The sequence below is a fragment of the Amaranthus tricolor genome, chromosome 10 (assembly GCF_026212465.1).
Source record: "Amaranthus tricolor cultivar Red isolate AtriRed21 chromosome 10, ASM2621246v1, whole genome shotgun sequence".
Taxonomy (NCBI): domain Eukaryota; kingdom Viridiplantae; phylum Streptophyta; class Magnoliopsida; order Caryophyllales; family Amaranthaceae; genus Amaranthus; species Amaranthus tricolor.
Window position 1 is genome coordinate 15,913,405 of NC_080056.1, and position 23,894 is coordinate 15,937,298.

Consider the following 23,894-nt stretch of genomic DNA (forward strand, 5'->3'; position numbering starts at 1 on the left):
GATTTTAGAACTAGTTACCTACATTTGAGTAAATAAACAAACTTCATTAAAACCCTAAAAAACAAAATATAAACTCAAAAAAAATGCCTAAAATTTCACCTTTGTGCAAGTTAGAGTATCCCAGACTAAATTTGAAGTGCTAAATTGGAAGAGGAATGTAAGAATTGATGGATTGAAGGTAGCCTAAAAGTGATTTTTGAAAGTGGAATGTCGATTTTTTTAAGTTAGGGTTACGAATTTTGGGGAAAATGGGAAGGAAGGGACCTGCTGTGAAATTTATCCTCGATGGTGTTCGCAGTTACTAACTGCGAACAGAGTTAACACAGTCAACATACCTGTTCGCATTTAGTAACTGCGAACGGCCTCTTTGCTTTTTCCACCTGTTCGCAATTACTAACTGCGAACAGCCCGTACCTTAGGTTTGGAAAAAATATGCTTATATTTGAAAATAAGTTTAATTTCATCTTATTCAATGCTTTTTTTTTTATATTTTGTCTTACCTTTTTCAATTTTTTATGTTTGTACTCCCTCCATTCCATATTATACTTGGATTTTTACTGATAATGTCTCATTTGCTTTTTAGACACTATTTATTACTTACTTTTAATTTGTATTTTATTATTAATCTATAAGTTAAAATATAGTCAAGTGAGATCTTATGCACTATTAGAGATGTTAATGATTGAATAAATGCATTGGATAGAGTGCATAAAGCAAATGGGACATTACTAGTGAATTGGAGGGAGTATTAGATACTCTTTCCATTTTATTGAAGTTTTCATTTGTTAATGTGTGTATCGTATTTGTTATTTTGTAAAGAATCTTTATATTTATATCACAAATTTTAAACTAAAATAATTATCCATCCTCATTTTTAATATTTTGATATTTCATTAACTTCATTTTAACATTTTTATGTTCCTTATGATCCACATATATTTCCCACTAATTTTATTATAAATGTTTTTTGTGATCTCCATATTTTTTCCACTAACGTTTCTTTAAGAGAATTTTTTATGTTTGTGGTCCATAATTTTCCTCTATTAAATTTATTATTCAATTAAATAATAAATCTACTATCTAAAAGATTATATTTTCCTTAATTCTCGTGAAAATTTTATGAGGGAACTTCACTAAGGAATGGAAGGTGTATATTAGATGTATTGCATTGTTCATTCATCATAATAAATTTTTGATTAGTTTTTAATGTATAAGTTAAAACATAAACAGTAGAATCTTGTTTTACTCGTCTCAATGCAAAAATTATTTTTATCAAATTTTCATGAATTTTTTATTACACATAATTAAAGATATTAAAAATTAAATTAGTTTATTAAATAATATAAAAAGTCATATATTATACATATTTTCGAACAGTACTAAATTTAACCACGAAGAAACGTGACAGTCACTTTTGGTGGTTCTTAGTTCATGGTTGAGTGTTGTCGATGTTCCAATTCCATAATAATAATCTCAAAAAAAAAATCTTAAAAAAAAAAGTTCCATAATAAGAGTAATTATCATTACTCCCTCGTACGAAGTACAAAGAATTTTAGTTCCAACAATTATAGGTAATAAAGTGCTACTATTCGTTCAATTATACTACATGATTACTCTCTCGTCTCTAATAATTTTTTTAGTGGGTCTATCTGTTTCTAATAAATTGCAAAAATGAGATTTTAAGATTAAGAAATAGTGAAGATGTGAAATTATTTGAGTTATGTGGATAATATTAAAAAGAATAAAAATGTGTGTTCTATAATTGTAACAGAGTAAAAGTGACAAACTGAAAAGATAAAATGTGGCAATCTCTTATGGACAAAGAGGAACTTTATTTTTAAGCTTTTTATTTTTAAATATTTAAAGTTATGAGTGTCATCTGAAAATATTTGCAAAATTGAGTCTTTAGTAAAAACGTACAGTGTTTCAGAGCCTGGTGGGCTGGAAGTTGGGTTTTGGGGCAACAGACGAGAAAATGTCTAGAACGGCACTTTTTTATTGGTCAAGGAAAACATTGCCCTTGTATAGTTATTTTTTCTTTTCTTTTCACTACAACGACTTATATATAATTTCTTGTGTTTAAATTATCAAGTATATATAATATCAAACATCAAAATATTTAATTAAAATGCATAATACATCGTCAAAATGCATAAAAAAATGTTCAACTTTAAAGTACAAAAATTGGAACATTACACAAATTGTTACAGTAGCTACTAACCACCTTTACGTGTGTGTACAATCACATATGTTATGTCATGCTCCGTTGCATAGGCACATTTGACTCCTCTATCAGTATTCATCATGGTCATCCATCTCATTATGCAACCACCTTGGACGTCCTTTAGTTCGTACTCCACTTGCATCAGCAATCGGGTGTGGTCCATTGCATTCTCTCCATTGACTAGAATCAAGTACATGTTCAAATTGTGGCTCATAAATCCTCATATATTTAGTAGCACGAAAATGACGATCCACAAAAGGTGCTTCAGATAAGGTATTAGCTAAACATACAACTAGCACATGTGAACAAGGATAGTGAAATACCCGAACCTCTTTACACGTGCAAGAGCGGTTTGAAAAGCTAACAATGTAACGTTTCTCGCCTTTGTGTTTTATTCGTTCATCCTTCTCGGTTGTGGCTCATATTTTCAATTGCTTATGCGTTATGTCAAATGGCTCCACACTGTAATATCTTGCCTTACATTTGTTTGACTCTATTTTTCTCTCAATGTAGGCATTGTACTTATTATTAGCAACAAGTCATTGTCCAACAATTTTCCTTTTCTTCACAAACCACTTGTTCACATGGTAAAAAATAAGTTCAACAATAGCTGCAAAAGGTAAGAATCTGGTGCCTTTCATGACACCATTTAAATTCTTAAAACGAAATATTTCATCAAATCTTTTGATTTTTAAAGTATAGACGCAACAACCACATTTTAAATTACATGAACCAACAAATTTCAAATCACGTAATGTTATAAAAATATACTTCCTTCGTTCCATTATACTTACTACGTATGAGTTTTTACGTAATTCGATATGTGATTTTGTTCATTTATTATTGAATTATATCTAAAAATTATTAAAAGTTAATATTATGAATGTACATATAACCAGACGATTCAAACAAGATTTCACTTGACTACATTTTTGCTTACACATTAAATGTAATATATGAAAACACTTGAACGATAAATAGTGCTCATAACCAAAATGTAGCAAGTATTTCAAACCGGAATAAATAATAAAGTTGCATTGTAAATCTAACAATTAAATATAATTAGGTTCATGGAATGGAAACCCGGACTCGAACCCGAACCGTAGGATCATTGATCCAGATCCAACCTGGACCCATAGGATCCAAACTTAGGTGGCACCCTTCAACCCATCTATTTTCTTCACCATCTTTAAAGACAAGCCTATTCTCGAAGGCAGCTAAACCGTATAAAAACCCCATTTCTAACAATTAAATACACATTGTAGCTAATATATAATTATAATTTTGAACAAAAAATATAAATAGGTTCATGAATTGAAAACCTGAACTTGAACCCGAATCATAAGGTCATTGACCTAGGATCCATAGGATCCAAAATTAGGTGGCACCTTTCAACCCATCTAATCCTTTACCATCTTTAAAGACTAAGCCTATACCCGAACACAGCTAAACGGAATAAAAGCCCCATTTCTAACAAAACATAACCGAGAAGCTGCAAGGTTTTTTAGGGTTTCTTATCAGTCGCTTCACTGTAAGTCCACTCTTCCATCTCTACAATGCATCGTCTTTTGTTACTTTATCAGATATTAGAGTAATGAAGGGACACTCAAGTCGGTTAACATTAAGTTTTACATAATTGATCTTTATAATTTTCATTTGTTGTTTTTCTTTAAATTTTTATTGTGATCTACTCTAGGGTTTAAGAATGAATTGTGATTGGTTTTCGTTTAGTCATTTGAGTAATGCAATATATTTATCTGTTTTGAAAGCCTATTGCTGGGTGATTGTATTTGCCAAATTTGATCTTAAATCTTGCATTTTTGATTCAATAATCATATTCTAGTAATAATGTTTTATGAGTGCTCAAATGCTATATTTAGTGCTCGGAAAAGCTATCTTTATGATGCAGATCCCTGTAAATCAGATGAGAATTGGTTTTGAGTTGTTAAGTGTGAAGAATAATGGTTGTATGTTGGATTAGTTTCAGAAGATGGCTCCAAAGCAGCCAAATACAGGTCTTTTTGTGGGTTTGAACAAAGGTCATATTGTCACTAAGAAGGAATTGGCACCGAGACCATCTGATCGCAAAGGGGTAAGCTTATTTTATGTTTTTTTTGGGTAGATTAACGTTCCTTCAGTTGTGTTGAATAGAATTAAAAGAAATCCCATGGACTGATGTTTAGCATTGTATTGATTGGGCTTATGATGTTTTCGAAGTTGATGATATATATGCACCTACGTTAGTTTCTGGATCACCTTTGAAAAGATGTGGGCATGTGGCATGAGAAATGTTGTCTTTGCTACCAAGACCAATGCTTGCTTGAGTTATACAGTTTTGTGGTGGTGTTGTCAAATGCTTCATTGATGTCTATATTCATTGTTTTAGATGAGACTTCCGGAAAATAATCTGGAAACATGTAAGAGTGATACATTGTAAGATAGACATTACTGCAGTTGTAAATTAGCTGATTTGTGGCATCACGATGTTGAGAATGTAGGGTATTTTTCCATCCCATATCATTGCTCTTGTTGGTGATAACAAAGAAGTTGTAGCTTAATATAAATAAGAATTACATATGATTTAAATAAGCTATCTCAATATGGTACATTGTATAATCAAATTTAAAAATAATAAATGTTTGACCCCAATCGAGAATGGACAATAGAATGTTGGCTGTTTGTGATGTTGGAAATTGGAAACTTCAATGAATATAGAGTAGTTGAAGTTCAATTCAATATGTGTGCTCTTCATTATTTACAGAAAACGAGCAAAAGGGTTCATTTTGTGAGAAGTTTGGTTAGGGAAGTTGCTGGATTTGCTCCATATGAGAAGAGAATCACTGAGCTTCTTAAGGTTGGGAAAGACAAGCGTGCACTCAAAGTGGCCAAAAGAAAGTTGGGTACCCACAAGAGAGCGAAGAAGAAGCGTGAAGAGATGTCCAACGTTCTGCGCAAGATGAGGTATATATATATATATATATATATATATATATATATATATATATATATATATATATATTCTTCCCTGTTCTTTTGTTAGGATGTCTTATTCACTTTTGATATCAAAAGAAACCTAACTTGTGAACTGTCTTTGCACAGGTCTGCTGGAGGAGGAGAAAAGAAGAAGTGATGATCCAGCAAAATATCTTTTAGGAACTCAATGTTTTGATTACTTAAGCTCGAGTAACGTCATTTAGAGAGATTTTTGTGTCCAATTTTGATTCGCCAATTCCGTTATACATTATTTGGAAACTGAAAACTTTTATGTTGTAAGCAGTGATTTTGGTGAATGTAGTTGTGTTTCTGTGTACTTTGTTACATTGCTTTTAAAGTTGTCCATCTATTATTGCAGTTTCATTATCTACAAATCGTTAGTTTTAGGGAAAAGTATCAAAAAGTGCCTAGTAATTTTTTTTTCTAAAGAGTACCTAATAAAAAAAGTTGTCAAAAAATACCCAATAAAATTTTTTCTTTTCCAAAGAGTAACAATTAACGTTTCATTTTAATTGACCGTCAAATATAACGGTTGGCTGGTCAAAATCAAAAATTTTTGCTCCTCATCTTCCATTTTTTTTTCAATTCAATTTCCTCACTATTTTCTTTCTCTACTTTTTACTCAAAATCGATATTAAATTGGAAAAGAAATTGATAACATGGAAGAATTTTTGATTTTGACTAGTAAACCGTTATATTTAACGATCCACTGAAGAAAAACATTACTTGGTACTTTTTGGAAAAGAAAAAATTTTGTCCGGAATTTTTTGGTAAAACTTTTTTTATTAGGTACTTTTTGAAAATAAAATTAATTAGGTACTAGTTGACACCTTTATGTTAGTTTTATGAAAAAAATGAATAATGATCAATGTTGAATAGTATTCAGAAAATTTTCACTTTTTATAATTTTTGAATTGAAAATAAACTGGATGTATTAGGGTATATGACAGGGTGTTGGCTAGGTAATAGTATTGATTTTTTGGTTAACCGTTGAAAGAACTGATATGAAGATGTTTGATATAACCAACTTATTAGTTGTTTATTAGAGGAAAATGGGTAAAAAAAGATAAAAACCAATGAAAAAGCTCCATATAGCAGCTAATGGTGTACACTCGATATTACACTAAATTTCAGGTATGATATCTTGAGTAGGGTTATTATTAATTCTTGTGTGTATTGAGTTAAATTAAATTTCGATTAATTTGGTCAATTGTGGACAACTATAATAGTAAATTTTGATTTCAATTTTAAAATTAGTTTTTCCAAAACACTTTTAGAACCTTGTGTCATATTTTTCTCTAACCCACAAGGGACAAGAAGTATTAAGATTTAGAATTCTAGTTTTTGAATCAAGTCTAAGTGCATTTCCTGCTACCTTTGTTTGACAATGCTTGTAATTAATGTTGCCCAGGCGTGAAGAGATGAAGGTTAAAATATCCTCAGAAGAGAATATCAAAAATTACATTATTGAATGTTAAAGCCAAAACAATTACATTATTGAATACTACAAGGCCAACTAAATGGGTTTCTATCTTACGAATTAGTACAATGATTTCCGATTTGGTCATATGTTGGCTTCAGAACTCTCCTATTTGGATCATCTGTGTGTGTCGCCAGTTATGCCAATCGCCCAAGTCTCCCTATCTCTAAGGCATCATTATTCTCGTTGGCCAGATGATCAACGGAAAATACATACAAAGTATATTGTTGGAAACGTGACAAAAATCCGAAACAATTACATTACATTTTAAACCTCTGAGTTAGCTTCTCGACACCTTCTCTACAGTCCCCAAAAGCACGTTTAGTTCCTTCCTTCAATGTTGTACCGAAACCAGCTGCATTTTGTTGCAACTCTTGTACTGATCCACCTACTTTTGCAACAGCAACGTCTTTGAACTCTGTTGTTCGCTTGCATGCGTCGAAAATCCATTCTTTGACTGCTAACACTAGAGACTGTATCTTCTGGATGATCTCGTTAATTAACTCTTTCGATTTCCCACCAACTTTCCTTGCCATGAACTTGAGCTTGTCCATCAAAGTTTCAGCCCTCCCAGCTGTTTCTTCTACTGAGAGCTTTTTCCCCACAGTAGTCCATGTAGTATCAGGTGAGGCCTCTTCCAGAAGATTCTCATCAACGACCACTTTCAGGCCTTTTCTCTCCCAGCGATCTCTAGCCTCCTCCAGTGCTTTTGCATGCTCTTGTACCCTTTTTGCTTCATCCTCAGCCCACGCCCTGAGAGGGAAATGAAGGTTACCAACCAAAGATGTATTGACCATGCAAATAATGTTTTTGGCATGTTTACATTTTATTCATTTCGATGTAAACTCATCAAACTCGAGACAATAGAACCAGGAATTCATACTAACCGGGCGATGGAAAGAGCCTTTCGTTCAACCTCCAATTCATATTGCAATCGGATAATAGCTTGGTTTTCTTCTTCAGTCTCTTTCTTAAGCTTTTCAATCCGTTCCTTCTCATATGATATTTCAACCTTGTTACTCATGACATTTTGCAATTGCTCCTCCAGTTCATTTCTCACTCTAGAAAGAACTCCCATTTCGGATTCCACAGTAGCTCGTTCCTTCATTAGGACAATGTGTTTTTCTTCTCTCTCTGCTCTAAGCCTTTCCACTTCTTGCATTGCTTCTTCAGCCATCTTCTGCACAGCGTCTATTTTTTCTTTTTCCAACATAAGCTCCTTCTCGAAGCTCGCATTTATATCCTTCTCAACTTCTGCCACCAATGCGTTATGTGCAGCAACTGCTTTGTCAGCAATGGAGTCTGCTTCAATACGAGCAAGCTCTTCACTGACTACTTCAGCTGCCTCCCCAGTTGTAAGAGCAATTGCAGCCTGGCCTTTTGTAACTGGTTTATCAGGCTGAAAAAGCCTCGTGTAGCCTGCAAAGTTGTTAATAACCATCAAAAATTACATCAAGTTTTTTGAATGATTACTTTACCGAGTCGAATACAGAGCTGAGACTAACCGAATGCAAGGGCCACAATCCCCTGATCTGCTGCAGATAAGTCAGCCACAAGTGCAGGACATGCATCAGGGTCAATTCTGTTGATGTCTATGAAACCTGAAATTTTGCGCAGAACCTATCGAAGAATGTAAAATGCATAAGTTTTCTACATTTGAATAATCTGCGAATGTTAGTAAAAACAATAATTAACCTCTCTGTCAGCTTCTGGTAACGGCCTTTTCTCCAGGGCCATCTTCCAGGTCACAACATCTTGACGAGATAAAGGGCTGTAAAGAAAGAAATCAAGATAGATATACACCAATAAATTCGGTTCAAAACGCGGAGTAAAGCAAAAAGCAGGAGTTAAAAATATGGAAAAATAATCTATGAAGTTGCAGCTTGGATACTCATATGGTCAAACGGAAAAAGAGATAGATAGACGATATTTTTAAACAGCTGAGGATGACATTAGTTGACATCGTCCACAATGATTACCAGCCAGGATCTATCCCACTTAATCTTACAATCTTAACCAATCCTACTAGTATACAAATGCAGAGACAGCAATTACAGAAAGTGACATTAGTAATGGAAAAAGTGATGGATTACAAGAATACACTAAATAGCTGTTAGACATAATAACAATCAGCTAAAAGTAACACAAAGTTTCTGGCCAAGTGGTCGAGGTCAAGATCTTGGTAATTGAGTTCTCATCTTAGTACCCTCAACACAAATAGCTAAAAGTAACACAGTAGTCAGAAAGCACACACACAGACGAAGAATAGATACTTCATATAACTCTACAAGCTTAAAGTGTACATCAATCCTAAAGGCCAACAGTTTCCTATCCCAGCTCGTATTCTACAGGTTCTAGATTGGGCTCCCCGCTACTCTGTACATAGTCACTCTCAAACAGTAGATTTTAGGTCAAGCTCCTCCTCTCTAGTTCTTCACAGAAAAAGTCAACTGACTTAACCAAGCAAGGCTCAAACAACAGCCAACACGTTACATTATCCCAATGTTGTTAAATTGGCTTCCAACTAGGTGGTGGGGTGAGGAGGGTTGAATTTAAGCAACCTTACCCTTGTAAAAGAATTGGGTTGTTTCAGATTGACCCTTGATTGCAAAATACCATCCGTAGCTTCACTTAAATAAGGTGCACATGATTTTAATGACGAATTTTACTCTAGTCCATCATAACCCAAATCTAACAAACTTAAAAACTTTGATTCCATTGAAAATAATCACCTATCAGGATAGAATAATCACCTATCGGGATGGAAGTAGAAGGACCCAATATCTCCATCAGTAGAAGAAAGCATATCATGTTTTGAGAGCTTGCTAGATATAAGTCCAGCTTCTGCCAATCCTGGAACACGTGATTTGTTAGTATTATCTAATTTTTATAAAAGTATGTCAGACAATATTGAAATGCAGCATAGATATATAGCAATAATATTTACCTTGGATGGCTGTGAAGTCCGAATCTTCAGGTCCAATATCATCAAATGCAAGCTCGGTAACATTTTCAATATACATAGCTGGATAAACCTTCAAGATCAAGTTTCTGAAAAGGGTATATGACAAAGAAAATCAATGATTTCATGCATTAAATTTACATAGAAAAAGCAAAAGAAGAAAAGTACACACCGTGAAAGAGCACTACTTGCAGAAACCAACCAACGGGCATACTCACGACGAGTGCAGATATCACCAGGTTGAGCATCACTCTCAATTACCTGAGATTAATTAAAAAAAATAAAAAATCATTTAAGGTTCAGAGAACATAAAAGAGGAAATTATGATACCCCAAAATCACCCTAAACAGAAAAAATAAAAAAAATAAAAAAATAAAAAAAAAGCCTAGGAAACGTTAAGTTGTACAGAACCGTATGTTAAGCAAATCAAAAAGCACTCTTGATTTCCTTTACACAATTCATTTAAATCAAAGGTTCAACTCCCAACGACAATAAAAAATTAAGTTTCCTAAAGAAGATGCTAACCTACAAGAAGATTAGTGTCATAGGACATTCAATTTCCAGGTGTTAAAGCTCTGATCCATATAAAATATCAGAAGAATAGCTCAGCTACTAAGCGATAACATAAACACCAAAAAGAAAACACGGTTCAAAGAGTAATAAATATTATGGATACAATTCAATCTTCTCCAAAATCTTAGGAAATGATTCCCGAATTGTTGATTCCTGTAGTCAAACCAAACTCTCTTATGTTATCTCTTTCTTTTAACTTTATATATAATTCTTTTGTGTTAGGAATCAGGATACTAGCTTTCTGTAAATAATACATTTCCTTGATGTGTAATGTTATTGCTTTTACTTTGGTTTTAGGATTTTAATCAGTATTGTATATTAGCATATATAATTAGTATACCGGTCATTTAATATAATCAAGCTTGTGATTTTCAACCTTTTAACGTATCAAAGACTCCGAGCCTAGTAATAACATAACTTGATCACTTGATGGATGAATACAATGCTCTCACTAATAATATTATTTGACATCTTGTCCCCTATCATCCGTCTCAAAATTTTGTTAGTTGATATTCTGAATTAAATACAATCCTAACACAAGTACCATTCAAACAGATTAAAGTTTACACTCCCTCTGATCCCAACTATTAGTCTCATTTGGGATTGCATGCTTGCCAATGCAATAATTCAATTCTTAACATCTCTAATTATACATGATTAAAAATTATATTAAGTAGACATTCATAAAATTTACATTGAAGTAATTAAATAAGATCTTTCTTGACTATGTAACTTATAAATTAAAAATAAAATACAAATTAAGAGTTATTGATGAATAATGTCCAATTCCAAATGGGACATTTAGCAAGGATAAGAGGTGTACTAATAAGAATCAATTGAAGTACACCTAACTCCTAAGGGCCTTTTTGATTAGAAAACTAACTGGAAAGATCAAAGCATAGAGTTAAAAAGTGGTAACGGTCACGATTGCGATAACGGACACGATGATGCGGTAACGGAGATGATGCCGTTGCCATACCATTAAATATAAGCCTAAACCATGAAATATCGCTTGGAACAACCTAAAATACTGTTTTTTACACTTTTAGGATGCAGGTAATACCGTTTAGTCAAATTCGAAAACCTTTATGATACAATCAATACTACACAATGCAACCCTGTTTTGCACTATTGATCAAAGGCAGCAATAAGTTAGGGAGAATAGATGCATAAGAAAAATGATTGCCAAAAAAGGGGACGAAAATCTATGGTAGTTTAGCTTTACATAGAGGCCTACCTGTGTACCACCAAAACCAACGTGCAAGACAAGGGCTATAGGATACCAATGTTTTTGGACAAATGGCATGATTCTCACCTATAAAAGGATTAGACGAATTCTCCTAAGCCAAGATGAGATTCAATATAGTTCTCGACTTGATATTCTCAATTTATTTTGAAGTCACTATTCATCCAAAGTTTCAAAAGTAGTTGTACACAAGAAAGCCAACATCGCAATCATTGCAAGGGGTACTGGTGCTACAACACTCCTGGCGCATTTCTTATGATGAGAAACACGATATATGCTAGATCTGGTACATCATGTTTACTATGAACTGATTAATTGAACTAAAACAGTAAAACAAAAATAAATAACAAAAGGATAAAGTGCAGTTATATCATAAAATGAATAAACAAAGAAAGATGACAACCCTAAAAAGTAAAATAACAAAAGATAAAACAAGCTATTCGAGATGCTTGCAATCTCCCCAAATGAGTATAAAGTCACCCGCCAATTGTTTATTGATTTTCTTTGATATCATAACTCCCTAATTCCCCGTTATTTATAATAACCTCTTAATCCTAACTTATTCCTCAAGTCTTCCCTAATATGACAATTACCTATTTTACCCTTTCGTAAACCAAGTATCCCAATATCAGTTCATTGCACATAATTTTGATATAATTGTCCAATTGCGAGAAGTCGACAAAACGTGCTAGGGTTAAAGTATTCAGAATTTAGCTCCCTTCTCCATTCCTTTGCAAACATATACATTGTGGAGGTGGGTTAAGGTGGTTTTACTTTAAATCAAAAAGGAGGTAACAGCTTCGCCTTCCCAGCTTTTTTAATAACAGATTTTATATCCATACGTCAACGCACTATCTTACAATTAATGTTATCATTAAAGAGGAAGCTTAATGAACCTAAATGATCAATGAACAAATATCAATACCTTTATGGTGCTATTTAATGATCAGGTAACCAATCATTTAGCTATTTCTGCAAATCTGATTACAAGGAGAAAACACTTTAAAGTTCAACTAACCAAAAACACATCAAAAAATTCCACTCACAATCTGACGCACAACATGACATATTAGATATACTTCAGAAAACAAACCCTTTTTGATAGAAGTTAGAACTAGTGAGTCACTGAGAAGTTAAATTAATAATTAAAGTGATAAGTAGAGGGGTTGAATTCATATGAAGAGGAGAGATGACGTCAAAAAATACAATACCTTTAACACTTGCAATGCCATCAAAGCTTGTGACTGAGTTTGATCATTGATTGCGGGGACCAAAACCTTTCCAGGAGTCACCCGAAGTGCTGCAGAGAGCATTGAAGGTGCAGGAATCCCACGAGAAGTAAAGGGATTCTTTGAAGATTGTGATTCAGAAACAGATCTTCCAGCATCACCAATACTACTATCGCGCTGTTCATCTGCAGATAGTTTAGCAACAAAAGATGCCGCCCCAGAAGCTGCAGTCTCCATTGAACTACTAGTGCCAATGGATACATTATCAATTTCAGCAGGAAATGAAAGTGCACTGTCTTCCTTGCTTACAACTAATGGAACTACCAATACTTTGCCTCGGGTATTACTGTCTGTTTCTGGAGTTACAGCGGAAGCTGAATTATCTAGAACTTCAGAATCTGAAAGAAAAGCAACACTAGAAGATGACTGAAGTGTAGACATGGAAGCATCTGTTTGGCTTGCAGTAAGGGTTTCTCGCTGCTCATTTTCACTTAGCCCAACATCCAGGCTGTATTCTGTTTTACTCACCACAATGGTGCTTCGTGAATCTACAGTGCTAGAAGCCACAACGGAGTCGTCTATATTTTCTATTTGAGGAATGTCAGGAGACATTGTGATTGTATCAAGATTGTTTGTGTCTGATGTTGATTCTTCTTGAACAGATAAAGACTCTTTGTTGGCTTCATCAAGGTATTCCCTTTGGCTAACATCTGCTGGTTCTGATGATAAGGAAAGATCATTATTCGTTCCTGCCTTGCTCTCTAGATGATGACTATTTTGTGTGTTAGCTTCATCCTGAGTAATGTTTTTTACATCGTAATTATTCTCTGCTTCCCTGTAAGTCTCTTCAGAAGTCAATACTTCTTGCTCTTCCGTAAGTGGCTTCATTTCTGGCATGGTCCCTGCAAGAAATAAGTTCAGAAGATGACATTGTGACCCAGTTCGAATTTAAAGCGAACTTTAGAGACATTAATCTGAATGGGTGAAACAACACAGGAACCAGGAGAGAACACGCGCATTTCATAATTAATTGCTAGTTTTACAAAAATATGTAACCTAAGTGTTATAGTTTCACAAAAGAGAAAGGCACTTACTAGAGCTGCTCCTCTTGCCTATTGACAATGCCGCAGAGGTAATTCCTGCAAAAAGTAAAACACCAGCAAGCCCTACTCCCAGAATTCCTGAAATCCAGCTACTTCAAGATCATTAATGTGATTTCAAAGATAACCAACAAAAAAAATAGAGTAGTCAATATTGTTGCAATTCCAAATTTATCAAAAATCCCACTCACAATGGAACAACAAGGCCGCATCGCATTGGTCGTGTTGTAAAGGTTTTTTTGAAAAATCAAACCAATATTTCCGCATTGTGTTTTCGACCAATAATACCGCGTTTTGAGCCATTTTGAGGGACATGTCATGTCTTCGACCAATATATGGCATCATGATAAACACATCACTTTCATTGCTGCAACACCATTCTTTTAACCACATTTTTGCACTATAACCCCCTTTCAGACAATCCCAAAAAAGAACCCATTAATCAACTCAGAAACCTTTCCCAGATTCAATTAATTTCAGTGAAATTGTGTTTAGATACTCAAACTTTCCTTGTACTAACCCTTTTGATGTCTCTACATCAAACATATTATTAATATGTTTATTCAACTTCCTGATAAACTAATACAACACCCTTCTCTACTCAACTAAGAATTGTCACAATCTCAATCCGGGGTAAAGTTAGGACATGCAAGGTGTACGAACACATGGCCTTAAATTAAGGGGTCGCATATATTAGTTTACATTTTACATTAGTTTATAGGATAAATTATCAAATTCTACCTACAGAAATTAACAAAAACTACCTGGAGTAATTTTTTTTTTTTTTTGTCATAAATTATATACAATTGACTTATTATTAGAAACTATATACAATAATTGAATTATTTTCAGAAACTACCTAGAATGTTAGTACCAAATTCATCAAGTACAAAAACAATTTACATTTTATTATTGATTCTCCACAGTACTTAATAACCTAATTCAAATATTATATCACTTCCTATTCCAGAAACAAGGGAGACAACCATAATAACCAAACCCCATAATCCCAAATTAAACCTAAATTACACTTATATAAACCTTCATCAAATCAAACCAAGCATGTAAAATGAGAAAAAGAAGAAATCTTTCACCTGCAATTCCATATGTCTGCCCAGAATCATTAAGTTGGTCAGAATTTCCAAACCAATCAGACAAAGCAGAATCCACTTTTGAAGTATTCAACTTAATCCAAGAATCACCAGAACCACCACTTTTCGACTCATTACTTTCATTCTTAGCTTCATCTTGCGCAACACAATGAACCTTGAATTTATGTATATGACGATCATTATAGCAAGAAACTTTTGCTCTTACAAACAAAAATGGCGAAAGAGATTTCCGAAACTTGAAATTCAATTGAAGTTGATAAGACCATGTTGTTGCTCCAGGTGTAGCTGACAATAAACCCATTTCTCAAAAACTGAGGGACGAAAATGTGGTAAATTTAGGATTTCTGTTGGGTTGAACCGCGGAATAGTTTTTTTGGCTACTAATAAAAGGTGATGAAAGCACATTGCTTGCAGCCAATTCCACTTCGGATCTGACGGGGTTTGGTAGACCCAGATCCAGATTCGTTTTCATAAGCAAGACCCAAATTCGGATTCGAAGTCATGGATTTAGATTTTTAAAATTGCCTAATAATTCGAAACAATGTTGCAATTTGGGAATTATTTCTATTCCTACATCCGTGGAAAACTTATTTCGCATAGTACCGTCCATGTAGGATTGGCAAGAAGATATTTTATTTATCTTTTTTTTTTAAGACAAAACAGTCATTTGAAATAACGATTTACTTTGAACTTCAAACTAAAAATAATTTTTCAGATAGCGGTTGCAATAATATCAAAAAAATAAAGAAAAAAATTATATTACAACAAAACTGTCATTTACATGTGTCAAATAACTGCCTTCCTTCATTTCCCTTACTCCAAAAATTAAAAAAAAATATATATTGCCAAACAAAACCGTCATCTCATATGATGGTTCATTATAAACAAAAATAAAAACCAAAGATCAAAATAAGTCAAGTAAAACCGACATTTCAGATGGTGGTTTTTATGAAAATATTAAACACTATCTAAGATAGCGGTTTAGTTTGGCAGAATATGAAAAAAAAAAAAGATCCATCTTATGTGGACGGTAGAATGGGAAATATGTTTCCCGTTTAGTAAATAATTTTATCTTTGGACCAAATTTTAATAATTCAATATTTGCTATGTATTTGCTTGTGGCATGCTCTTTATCCTGCTATAATAAATTAATAACTTGTATTTTTAACAAAAAAAAGTTTTAGAAACGCTAACCCCTCCTCATGTCCCTTACCTCATCCACCACCCGTACTACACCTCCTGTGCCACACAACCCCCTCAAACCTTCCCCCAGCCACCTCTTTCACGGTGCCATCTTTGCCCAACTAAGCCTATACTCCTAATTAGGGGAGTTCAAAACTATCCAGTTTGAAAAACCCAACCCGAATTATCCAGTATCCGATTCTTTAAACCGGGTATTTTACCTAGTTAGTAAAAAGCGGATAATCTGAACCAGGTACCCGGTTTCCAAACCTGATATTCAAGTCAGATACGGATAGTTCTTTTTGCAAATTCGGGTACCTGGTATCCGGTTTGTATCTTATTTTTTTAAATAAAAAAAAAATATAGTGCAGCGCCTCTTCATTTCTCATGCAGTTCAGTGCCTCTTTTCTTCATTCCATTTTAATAAAGCTTCTGTCTCAAATTATATAGTTTGTGATATCAATTTGACTACCTAATTACTACTTCACCGTAGCTAGTGATATCATTTTAAAGCTTTTGACTAAAATTTCACGTCTTTCTGTCTTACATTTCGATGTTTTTTTTTTATTATTCATGAACTAAATTAAGCAATGCTAGACAAAAAATATTTTTCAAAAAACAACCTAATAAAACCTGGTATCTGGATCCGACCCGGATTAAATCGGGTATCCAAATTTTGAATACCCGGTTTAATTCGGGTCGGAACCGGATCACATTTTCAAGTATCCGAAAAACTGGATATCCGGATTTCCGGATCCGATCGATCCGGTATCTGATTTTGAACCCCTACTCCTAATCACATAACCCTCCCAAACCCTTCCTTTCTTACCACCTTATAAACACCACCTCTAACATTCAAACCCTATACCTAGCCCATGAAAAACTCTTCGCCTCTTTCTCTTTTCCATCGCCTTAACATTCTATTTCTCTTTGTCGGGTGGAGCATCACTGGTGTGAAGTTATCAAACAAAGACATCGGGAAATGATTGTGGGTTTATGGGGTTGCAAAGATGGTTAAAGTGGCACAAAAGATAATGTTGTGTGGGGTGGGGAGGTGAAAAGGCGAGTTATACATATGGTGGTGGAAGGTTATGGTGGTGATGACGAGAGGGGGAACAGAGGCTTCTGTAGCGGTGGTGGAAGGGGATTAAGGTGGAGAGAGGGGTGGGAAGGGGTTATGCGTTTTTATTTCTTTTTTTTTTTTCTCTTTTTATAAGGGTAACATGCTATAGCAGATTTTTAGGTTTGAAGGTATGTACATCAAATGGGTTGCAAAGGTTGAATTATTAAAAATAATCCAAAAGTAAGATTATTTACAACGAATGAGTAAAAAGTGGTATTATTAAGGATAATTTTTTCTTTGTTTTTGAGTACGATTAATCAAATAAGCAACAGTAGTATCACATTCACCCCAAAATCAATTGGCAAATTAGCCTGGAAACGCAAAGCACTAGCCATATCAAGGATATGTTGGTACTTACATTCAACACGACCATTTTGTTGAGGAGTATCAATACACGGGTTTTGATGTCTTGAGTGGCATAAAAATGAAAAAGAGATGTAAATTATAAGCCATTATCACTCCTTAAAATTTTCACACATTTATTGAACCGAGTTTAAACGATGACACAAAAATCTTGAATTATTTGTTTAAACTCACTTTTTACTGACATAAGGTAAATCCAAACAGCACGAGAATGATCATCGACAATTGTGAGAAATCAATAAGCACCACAACTAGAAGCAATTGTATATTCTACCTAATTATGACAATGAATTAGATCAAATATAGCATCGACTCTAGTATTACTTATTGAAAACAAGCTTCTAGTTTGATGAGCATGTAAACAAATGTCACAATTACATAAAACCTAGCTAGAATGATGTGATGGTTCATTATTTGAAAAAAAGGAAGTAAAGACAAAAATTTCAAGGATGTTATGAATGGTTGTTTGATGGATCCATCAAGGAAGCCAAGTTAATAATTGGCTCTAAACGCATATTGGAACAATCAAGCCCATTAATCATAATTATCACCGCGTAGTACTACGGGTAGGGCTGAACACGATTTGGTCTAAACCGTAAACCAAACCGGACCAAACCGTAAATTTAATATTTGGTCTGGTCTACGGTCTAAATGGTCTGGTCTGGTTTTTTTTTTCAGACCGTAATCCAAAACGGTCCGGTCCCGGTTTTAAAATTTTCAGACCAGACCGGACCGGAAAACCGTAATAAAATCAAATTTTAAGGGATTAGGGCAATTAGTCGTGAACTCCTGCTGGCTGCCTCTGCCTACTGCCTCCATCTCCAATTCTCCATTTCAAAAATCGCGACATTCACATTCTCCTCTCTTCCTCCTCTCCTCTCTGATTCCTCGCCTCCTCTCTCATTCCTCGCCTCCTCTCTGATTCGCCTCCTCTCTCATTCCTCGCCTCCTCTCTTATTCCTCGCCTCCTCTCTAATTCCTCGCCAGTCGCCTCCTTCGAGGCTTCAACTCTTCGACAGTCGACAGTGCTTGTGCTTCTTCGAGGCTTCGACGCTCCTCCTCCAATCTTCATTCTCCAATCTCCGCAGTCACCACGGAATCAAGTGTAGAATCTCGTAATGTAAGTATATTGGTTGATTTTTTGATTTTTTAGGGTTTTTTCAAGCCTTCTGTTTTATTTGTTTCATACTTTCGTTTGGATTTTTCTTGTTTTTGAACTTCAGTAGATGGATTTTGTAGTGTTGTTCTTGATATTTCGAATTTCAAGTGATGAATCTTGTAGTTTTTTCCTTGTTTTCGAATTTCAATAGGTGAATCCTGTTTTGGTTTTTCCTTGTTTTGGAATATAGATGAATTTCAGCTGATGAACACACAACATTTCCAATTTCATAGTCCGTACTCTGTAGTTCTTTTTTTTGAATGATTGTTTGGGAATTGGGAATTTGGGATTGTTGATGATTGTTGATGTAAGTAATTGCTTGTAAGTAATTGTTGATGATTGTTGATTGGAATTACTCAGTTTCAGTCCTTTACTCGTAATGTAAGTAATTGCTTGTAGTCTTTGTATACTGAATAGATTGTTGATGATTGTTGATGTAAGTAATTGCTTGTAAGTAATTGTTGATGATTGTTGATTGGAATTACTCAGTTTCAGTCCTTTACTCGTAATGTAAGTAATTGCTTGTAGTCTTTGTATACTGAATAGATTGTTGATGTAAGTAATTGCTTGTAAGTAATTGTTGATTGGAATTACTCAGTTTCAGTCCTTTACTCGTAAATGTAATGTAAGTAATTGTATTGGAATTACTGATGATTGGAATTGTATTGATGATGATGTATTTTGGATTTGATGATGTATTTTGTTTACAAATTATCGTTTATCTTAAATTCTCACTCAATTAAAAAAATTTTAAAAAAAAAAAAAAACCGTAGACCAGACCAGACCAGACCGTTCTAGAACGGTCTGGTCTGGTCCGGTCTGGTCTTTTGACTGGTCTGGTCTGGTCTGAAAAATTTCCAGACCGGAATTTCTGGTCTGGTCTGATTTTTCTGTCAAACCAGACCAGACCGGAGCGTGTGCAGCCCTAACTACGGGGGAAAGAACCAAGTTTATTTGTGTTGCACGCAGGAGGAAGATATTATGGTGACGTTGTATCAATATGTGTTGATTGGTTTTCTTTTGGTGCAGCATCTGCTATTATATTAGAGTACATGAAAAAAAATGGAATTAAGGAATGAATATTGCTATGGATATTAACCCGTTTTTGATACCATGTTAAATAAACGATGAACTATGGTAGATATGAACAATGATAGATACTTTTAATATAGTTATTGTTTTCTGTGTGTTTTACAAAAGAAAGAATACCGCCTGCTTATATTAATATTTTTACCTAAATATTGATTACAAAAAAATATGAGCAATATTTACATAACTAAATTAACTCCGGTAAACAAGGGAGATTATTCTAATATACTACAAAAGACATATGTCAAAAATTTGGCTTAATATTTAGCTTAATATTTACTTGACTAATAATACTACTCCCTCCGTTCCTTTATAATTTTCCACTATTGACTTTTTGGCAAAAATTTGGAGAGGAATCTTTACTTATATAGAACATTATTTTAAAAAAGAAAATAAAAGTTCATTCATGGTTTTATTGGCTTTGATCCCTTCACCGATTTCAACTTGTTTTCTTGGTTTTATTGGCATTAAATCACTGTAATTGGTGTCACAGAATGAAGATTGTTTGCGCCTACTTATTGGCTGCTTTGGGAGGAAAATCCAGCCCAACCGTTGACGATGTAAAGGATATCCTTTCATCAGGTATTTTTTCATTTTTTATCAAGCTTAGACGCTTCTATCGATTTATTTTGAGGGTTTTTTTTGTTGCTATTCTAGGTTGAATTTGTGTGGAAATTGTTGTGTAAGATGTAGTAAGTTTACTAATTAACGAGTTCATCGGAAGTATGAATCATGTTTTCACAATCTAGTCATCAATCTTTCGATAGTTTTAGTGAATAAGATGTATCTAGTCACGTTTGTATGATTAAGTATTATATCAGGAAAAAAGAAACTTATTAAATGGTATTTCTTTATTACTATGGTGTTTACTTGCGTTTAGTTTATGCTAATTGCGCTTATAATTTTGGTGTGGGGACAATGAATAATGACACTGTAAACAAGAACACATTAACTATATCATACGATTAAGCTACCTGTATGATGTCCTATTAGGTGTAGCCATATAGGTATCAAGTGAATTACCCGTGATCTGTGAGTTTTAGGTAGTAGCTTTTTATTTTGGAATTCCAAAGGTCCTTTGCTCTCTGTAGTTTATTGACAATACTAACGCGTGTTGCTTTGCTTCTGGGTTTTTGAATTGGTTATTTAGGAGTCAGGATTATGCATTATTGGATTTGCTGTATTGTTGTAAAAATGAGTCTGCTTGAATGTGATTGATTTATTGGTATGCTAGAAAATGTGACTATCTAAATGTTTATAGTGGACACATTTAAGAAATCGGGGTAAGTACATGATTTATTTTTGAGTGTGATTGTGCACATTTATGTGAACTAGTATGCTGTTTATGTATCATTTCACATTATTAGCAAACTACTTTGCCAATGAATTGTTTTTAAGCAAAAGATAGATATTTATAAGCTTTTGAACGAAAAAGGTGTGTTTTATGATCTACGAAAAATTTGCGCTTTTCCCTAGCCAATTGTTATCAATTATATTGCATTGCCCATAGTTACCAGAAATCGGAAACTTTCCACTGAATTTCGTTTTAAACCTTGGTTTTGGAACTCTAAATCAACGTTTTTGAAACTACATGTTGTAAAGCCACTATATTTGAACTAAATTTTATTATACTCTCAAATATTTTTACAACTCTTACACCTCTACTACTTATAATTTTCTACCCTCTAACCTATCACTACAGCACTTTAGAAGAGGACACTACTTGGAACCCTTACTTGCTCTCTTGCTTAGTACCTACACTTATGCCATGACCACCTATTGATATTACTCCAATGGAGCTATCTAGGTACAAGATATTTTCCAAGAAAATTCTAGGTTTAAGATATTTATACTTAGATATTTTTAGAGCACATTCTAGAGTTGAGATATTTTCGCATTCTCTAGCTTATTATTCCAAAATATTTTCATTCTTTATTATTCTAGAATTCTCTTAATCTTGGGCTTGATAGACTTGGGCTTGATAACTTGGACCTCAGCGTTAATCATCAACACTATATTTTCCAAATAATTTTTTTAAAGCCCAAAACTATATATTATAACAAAAAACTTCATTTATTTTTTTCTTATCTTTTAGTCATTTTCTTATCTTACCTTCTTTTACTCTCTTATTTTTTTGTTGTAAAATAAAATGAATGTTTTTTTTTTTCTGCTTCTCGTGTCGAATTGAATTTCATTTAAGGTAACATTGGCATTGCCCATTGGCACTAGGACTCTTTTCCGCTGTGTCTCACACCTATCAAATTCAAAGCTAAGGTGTGTGGTATGGAAATGCACATTACACTTTTTGTAACATCATCAAATAGTAATCGTTGCAGAAAAATATGATTTTCTTTGATGTTTGATGATTGATCTTGCTTTTCGCCAAGCACAACTAAAGAACTTATTGATTTTAGATGTCAAAGGAGTTGCCCTTATTATCTAATTAGTGATTCTTATTAAGAGCTGGTATGGTTGGAATTGAACTGATCATGTATTTACTAACAAAAGTTAGGTTAGACTAGTTGCACATGACCCTAGTTCTCTGGGTACCCGTATAATTCGAGTCTGAACACAAGGTGCTCGGTTTGTGTGTTGTAGAATAGTTATTTGACATGTTTAGTGGATTCACGGCAGTGGCTATTGTCTAATGTGTTCTGTTTAAATGTTCTTTGATTTCAAACTGATGATTCCTGGGTTTAAATCCGAATTACTTTTTGGTTAAATTATTCGATAACTGATCGTCACAACGTCTTTATTTTCTATTTGCAGTTGGTATTGAACCTGATGAATAAGATAGACTTCAGTTATTCTTTGACCAGGTATCTGGCAAAGATCTTGAAGAATTAATTGCTTCCGGAAGAGAAAAACTCGCCTCAGTTCCTGCTGGAGGTGATGGAGTTTCAGTAGCAGCCGCTCCTTCTGGTGGCGCAGGCGGTGTTGCTGCTGCTGAACCTGAAAAGGAGGAGAAGAAGAAGGTCGAAGAGAAAGAAGAATCTCTACGTATTGAGCTGACCTTGTACATTGTTTCTTTTGATTTGATAATTGCAGGATATGGGTTTCAGTCTTTTCGATTAAGTGGGAGGATTATTGTTCTTGTCTAAAAATGTATTTTCAAGTTTTGTATTCCGTTCCGATTTTTCTAGATTTTATTTGAAGTAATTAACCATTTCTTATGGAAATTATTATTTGTCACCACCTTTTTCATTTTATCGTCACCCTTCTAATGAAATTACGATATTACCCTTGAAGTTAAAAAAATTACAAAAATGCCACTTCACTTAAAAAATGTTAAAGAAATGTAAATGGCACTCAATAACATTGTTATCGCTTAATAACATTATTATCGGAACTATATATATATATTGAATTTTCAGAGGCGTTATTGTAATATATTCGAATTCAAACACGGTATTTTCTCTCTAAAAACACTACGTTAAGTTAAACAAGCTAGAACTCTACATCGAACATCAGTGGCATACCAAGACGAGCATGATAACGATTCGATAAGTAATTAACCGGTTCGATTTTTGTCTTGAAAAAAAAAATTGGGAAGCAGTCGCACAAACCAGTTGCACAAAACCTGCGACTGGACCTAGGCTGAGTCGCACGTTTTGTGCGACTGGTTTGTGCGACTACTTGCCAATATTTATTTTTTTAAAAATTTTTTTTTTGTGTTTTTCAATTTCGAAATTTAAAATATCTTGCATGTAATTAATTTATTGTTAAGTTGTTGTTAATTAATATATTTTAATTTTTTATATTATGATAATGTTATTATAATAATTAGTGTAGTAGTGTTGAATATTAAAAATTCGAAAATTAAATATATATATATATATATATATATATATATATATATATATATATATATATATATATATATATATATATATATATATATATATTTATATATATATATATATAAAACTAGTCGCACAAAACGTGCGACTGTGCCTAGGCTGAGTCGCACAAAACGTGCGACTGAACCTAGGTGGAGTCGCACTTTTTGTGCGACTGAAGTTTAAATTTTATTTTTTATTTTTTTTATTTTTTTTTGT

General features: G+C 33.7%; 2 protein-coding genes and 1 pseudogene across 5 annotated transcripts; 2 read left to right on the forward strand and 1 right to left on the reverse strand.

Annotated features, from left to right (window-relative positions):
* The first annotated feature begins 3,562 nt into the window (after positions 1 to 3,562).
* On the forward strand, positions 3,563 to 5,534 carry LOC130825988 (60S ribosomal protein L36-2-like). Of its 2 annotated transcripts, none has more exons than XM_057691450.1 (4): positions 3,563 to 3,755; positions 4,206 to 4,316; positions 4,986 to 5,185; positions 5,324 to 5,534. In XM_057691450.1, exons 2-4 carry the CDS (start codon positions 4,215 to 4,217, stop codon positions 5,352 to 5,354), a joined length of 333 nt encoding a protein of 110 aa, XP_057547433.1. In that variant the 5' UTR covers positions 3,563 to 3,755; positions 4,206 to 4,214; the 3' UTR covers positions 5,355 to 5,534. The 2 variants fall into 2 exon arrangements, with proteins under 2 accessions (XP_057547433.1, XP_057547434.1); XM_057691451.1 differs by having other exon boundaries at positions 3,627 to 3,755; positions 4,212 to 4,316.
* Positions 5,535 to 6,612: 1,078 nt separating this feature from the next.
* LOC130825990 (uncharacterized) lies at positions 6,613 to 15,609 on the reverse strand. 3 transcript variants are annotated; one of them, XM_057691452.1, is made up of 10 exons: positions 14,903 to 15,609; positions 13,803 to 13,889; positions 12,691 to 13,610; positions 9,833 to 9,921; positions 9,646 to 9,749; positions 9,452 to 9,551; positions 8,394 to 8,469; positions 8,204 to 8,318; positions 7,586 to 8,117; positions 6,613 to 7,451 (listed from the first exon to the last, which is right to left on the reverse strand). In XM_057691452.1, the coding sequence occupies exons 1-10, from the start codon at positions 15,219 to 15,221 to the stop codon at positions 6,959 to 6,961; spliced, it is 2,835 nt and encodes a 944-aa protein (XP_057547435.1). In that variant the 5' UTR covers positions 15,222 to 15,609; the 3' UTR covers positions 6,613 to 6,958. The 3 variants fall into 3 exon arrangements, with proteins under 3 accessions (XP_057547435.1, XP_057547436.1, XP_057547437.1); XM_057691453.1 differs by lacking the exon at positions 14,903 to 15,609 and adding an exon at positions 14,000 to 14,858 and having other exon boundaries at positions 13,803 to 13,900; XM_057691454.1 differs by having other exon boundaries at positions 6,614 to 7,451; positions 13,803 to 13,900; positions 14,903 to 15,041.
* Positions 15,610 to 20,170: 4,561 nt separating this feature from the next.
* On the forward strand, positions 20,171 to 23,149 carry LOC130825991 (60S acidic ribosomal protein P2-4-like; annotated as a pseudogene).
* Positions 23,150 to 23,894: the final 745 nt, after the last annotated feature.

Bases quoted from the DNA above. Each gene is read 5' to 3' on its own strand.
- LOC130825988 (XM_057691450.1), top strand. From the start codon at position 4,215: ATGGCTCCAAAGCAGCCAAATACAGGTCTTTTTGTGGGTTTGAACAAA. The intron at 4,317-4,985 runs GTAAGCTTATTT...CATTATTTACAG, and splicing joins GACCATCTGATCGCAAAGGG to AAAACGAGCAAAAGGGTTCA. The intron at 5,186-5,323 runs GTATATATATAT...GTCTTTGCACAG, and splicing joins AACGTTCTGCGCAAGATGAG to GTCTGCTGGAGGAGGAGAAA.
- LOC130825990 (XM_057691452.1), bottom strand. From the start codon at position 15,221: ATGGGTTTATTGTCAGCTACACCTGGAGCAACAACATGGTCTTATCAA. The intron at 9,750-9,832 runs GTGTGTACTTTT...TACCCTTTTCAG, and splicing joins GCAAGTAGTGCTCTTTCACG to AAACTTGATCTTGAAGGTTT. The intron at 8,470-9,451 runs GTGATTATTCTA...CTTTCTTTACAG, and splicing joins TTCTACTTCCATCCCGATAG to CCCTTTATCTCGTCAAGATG.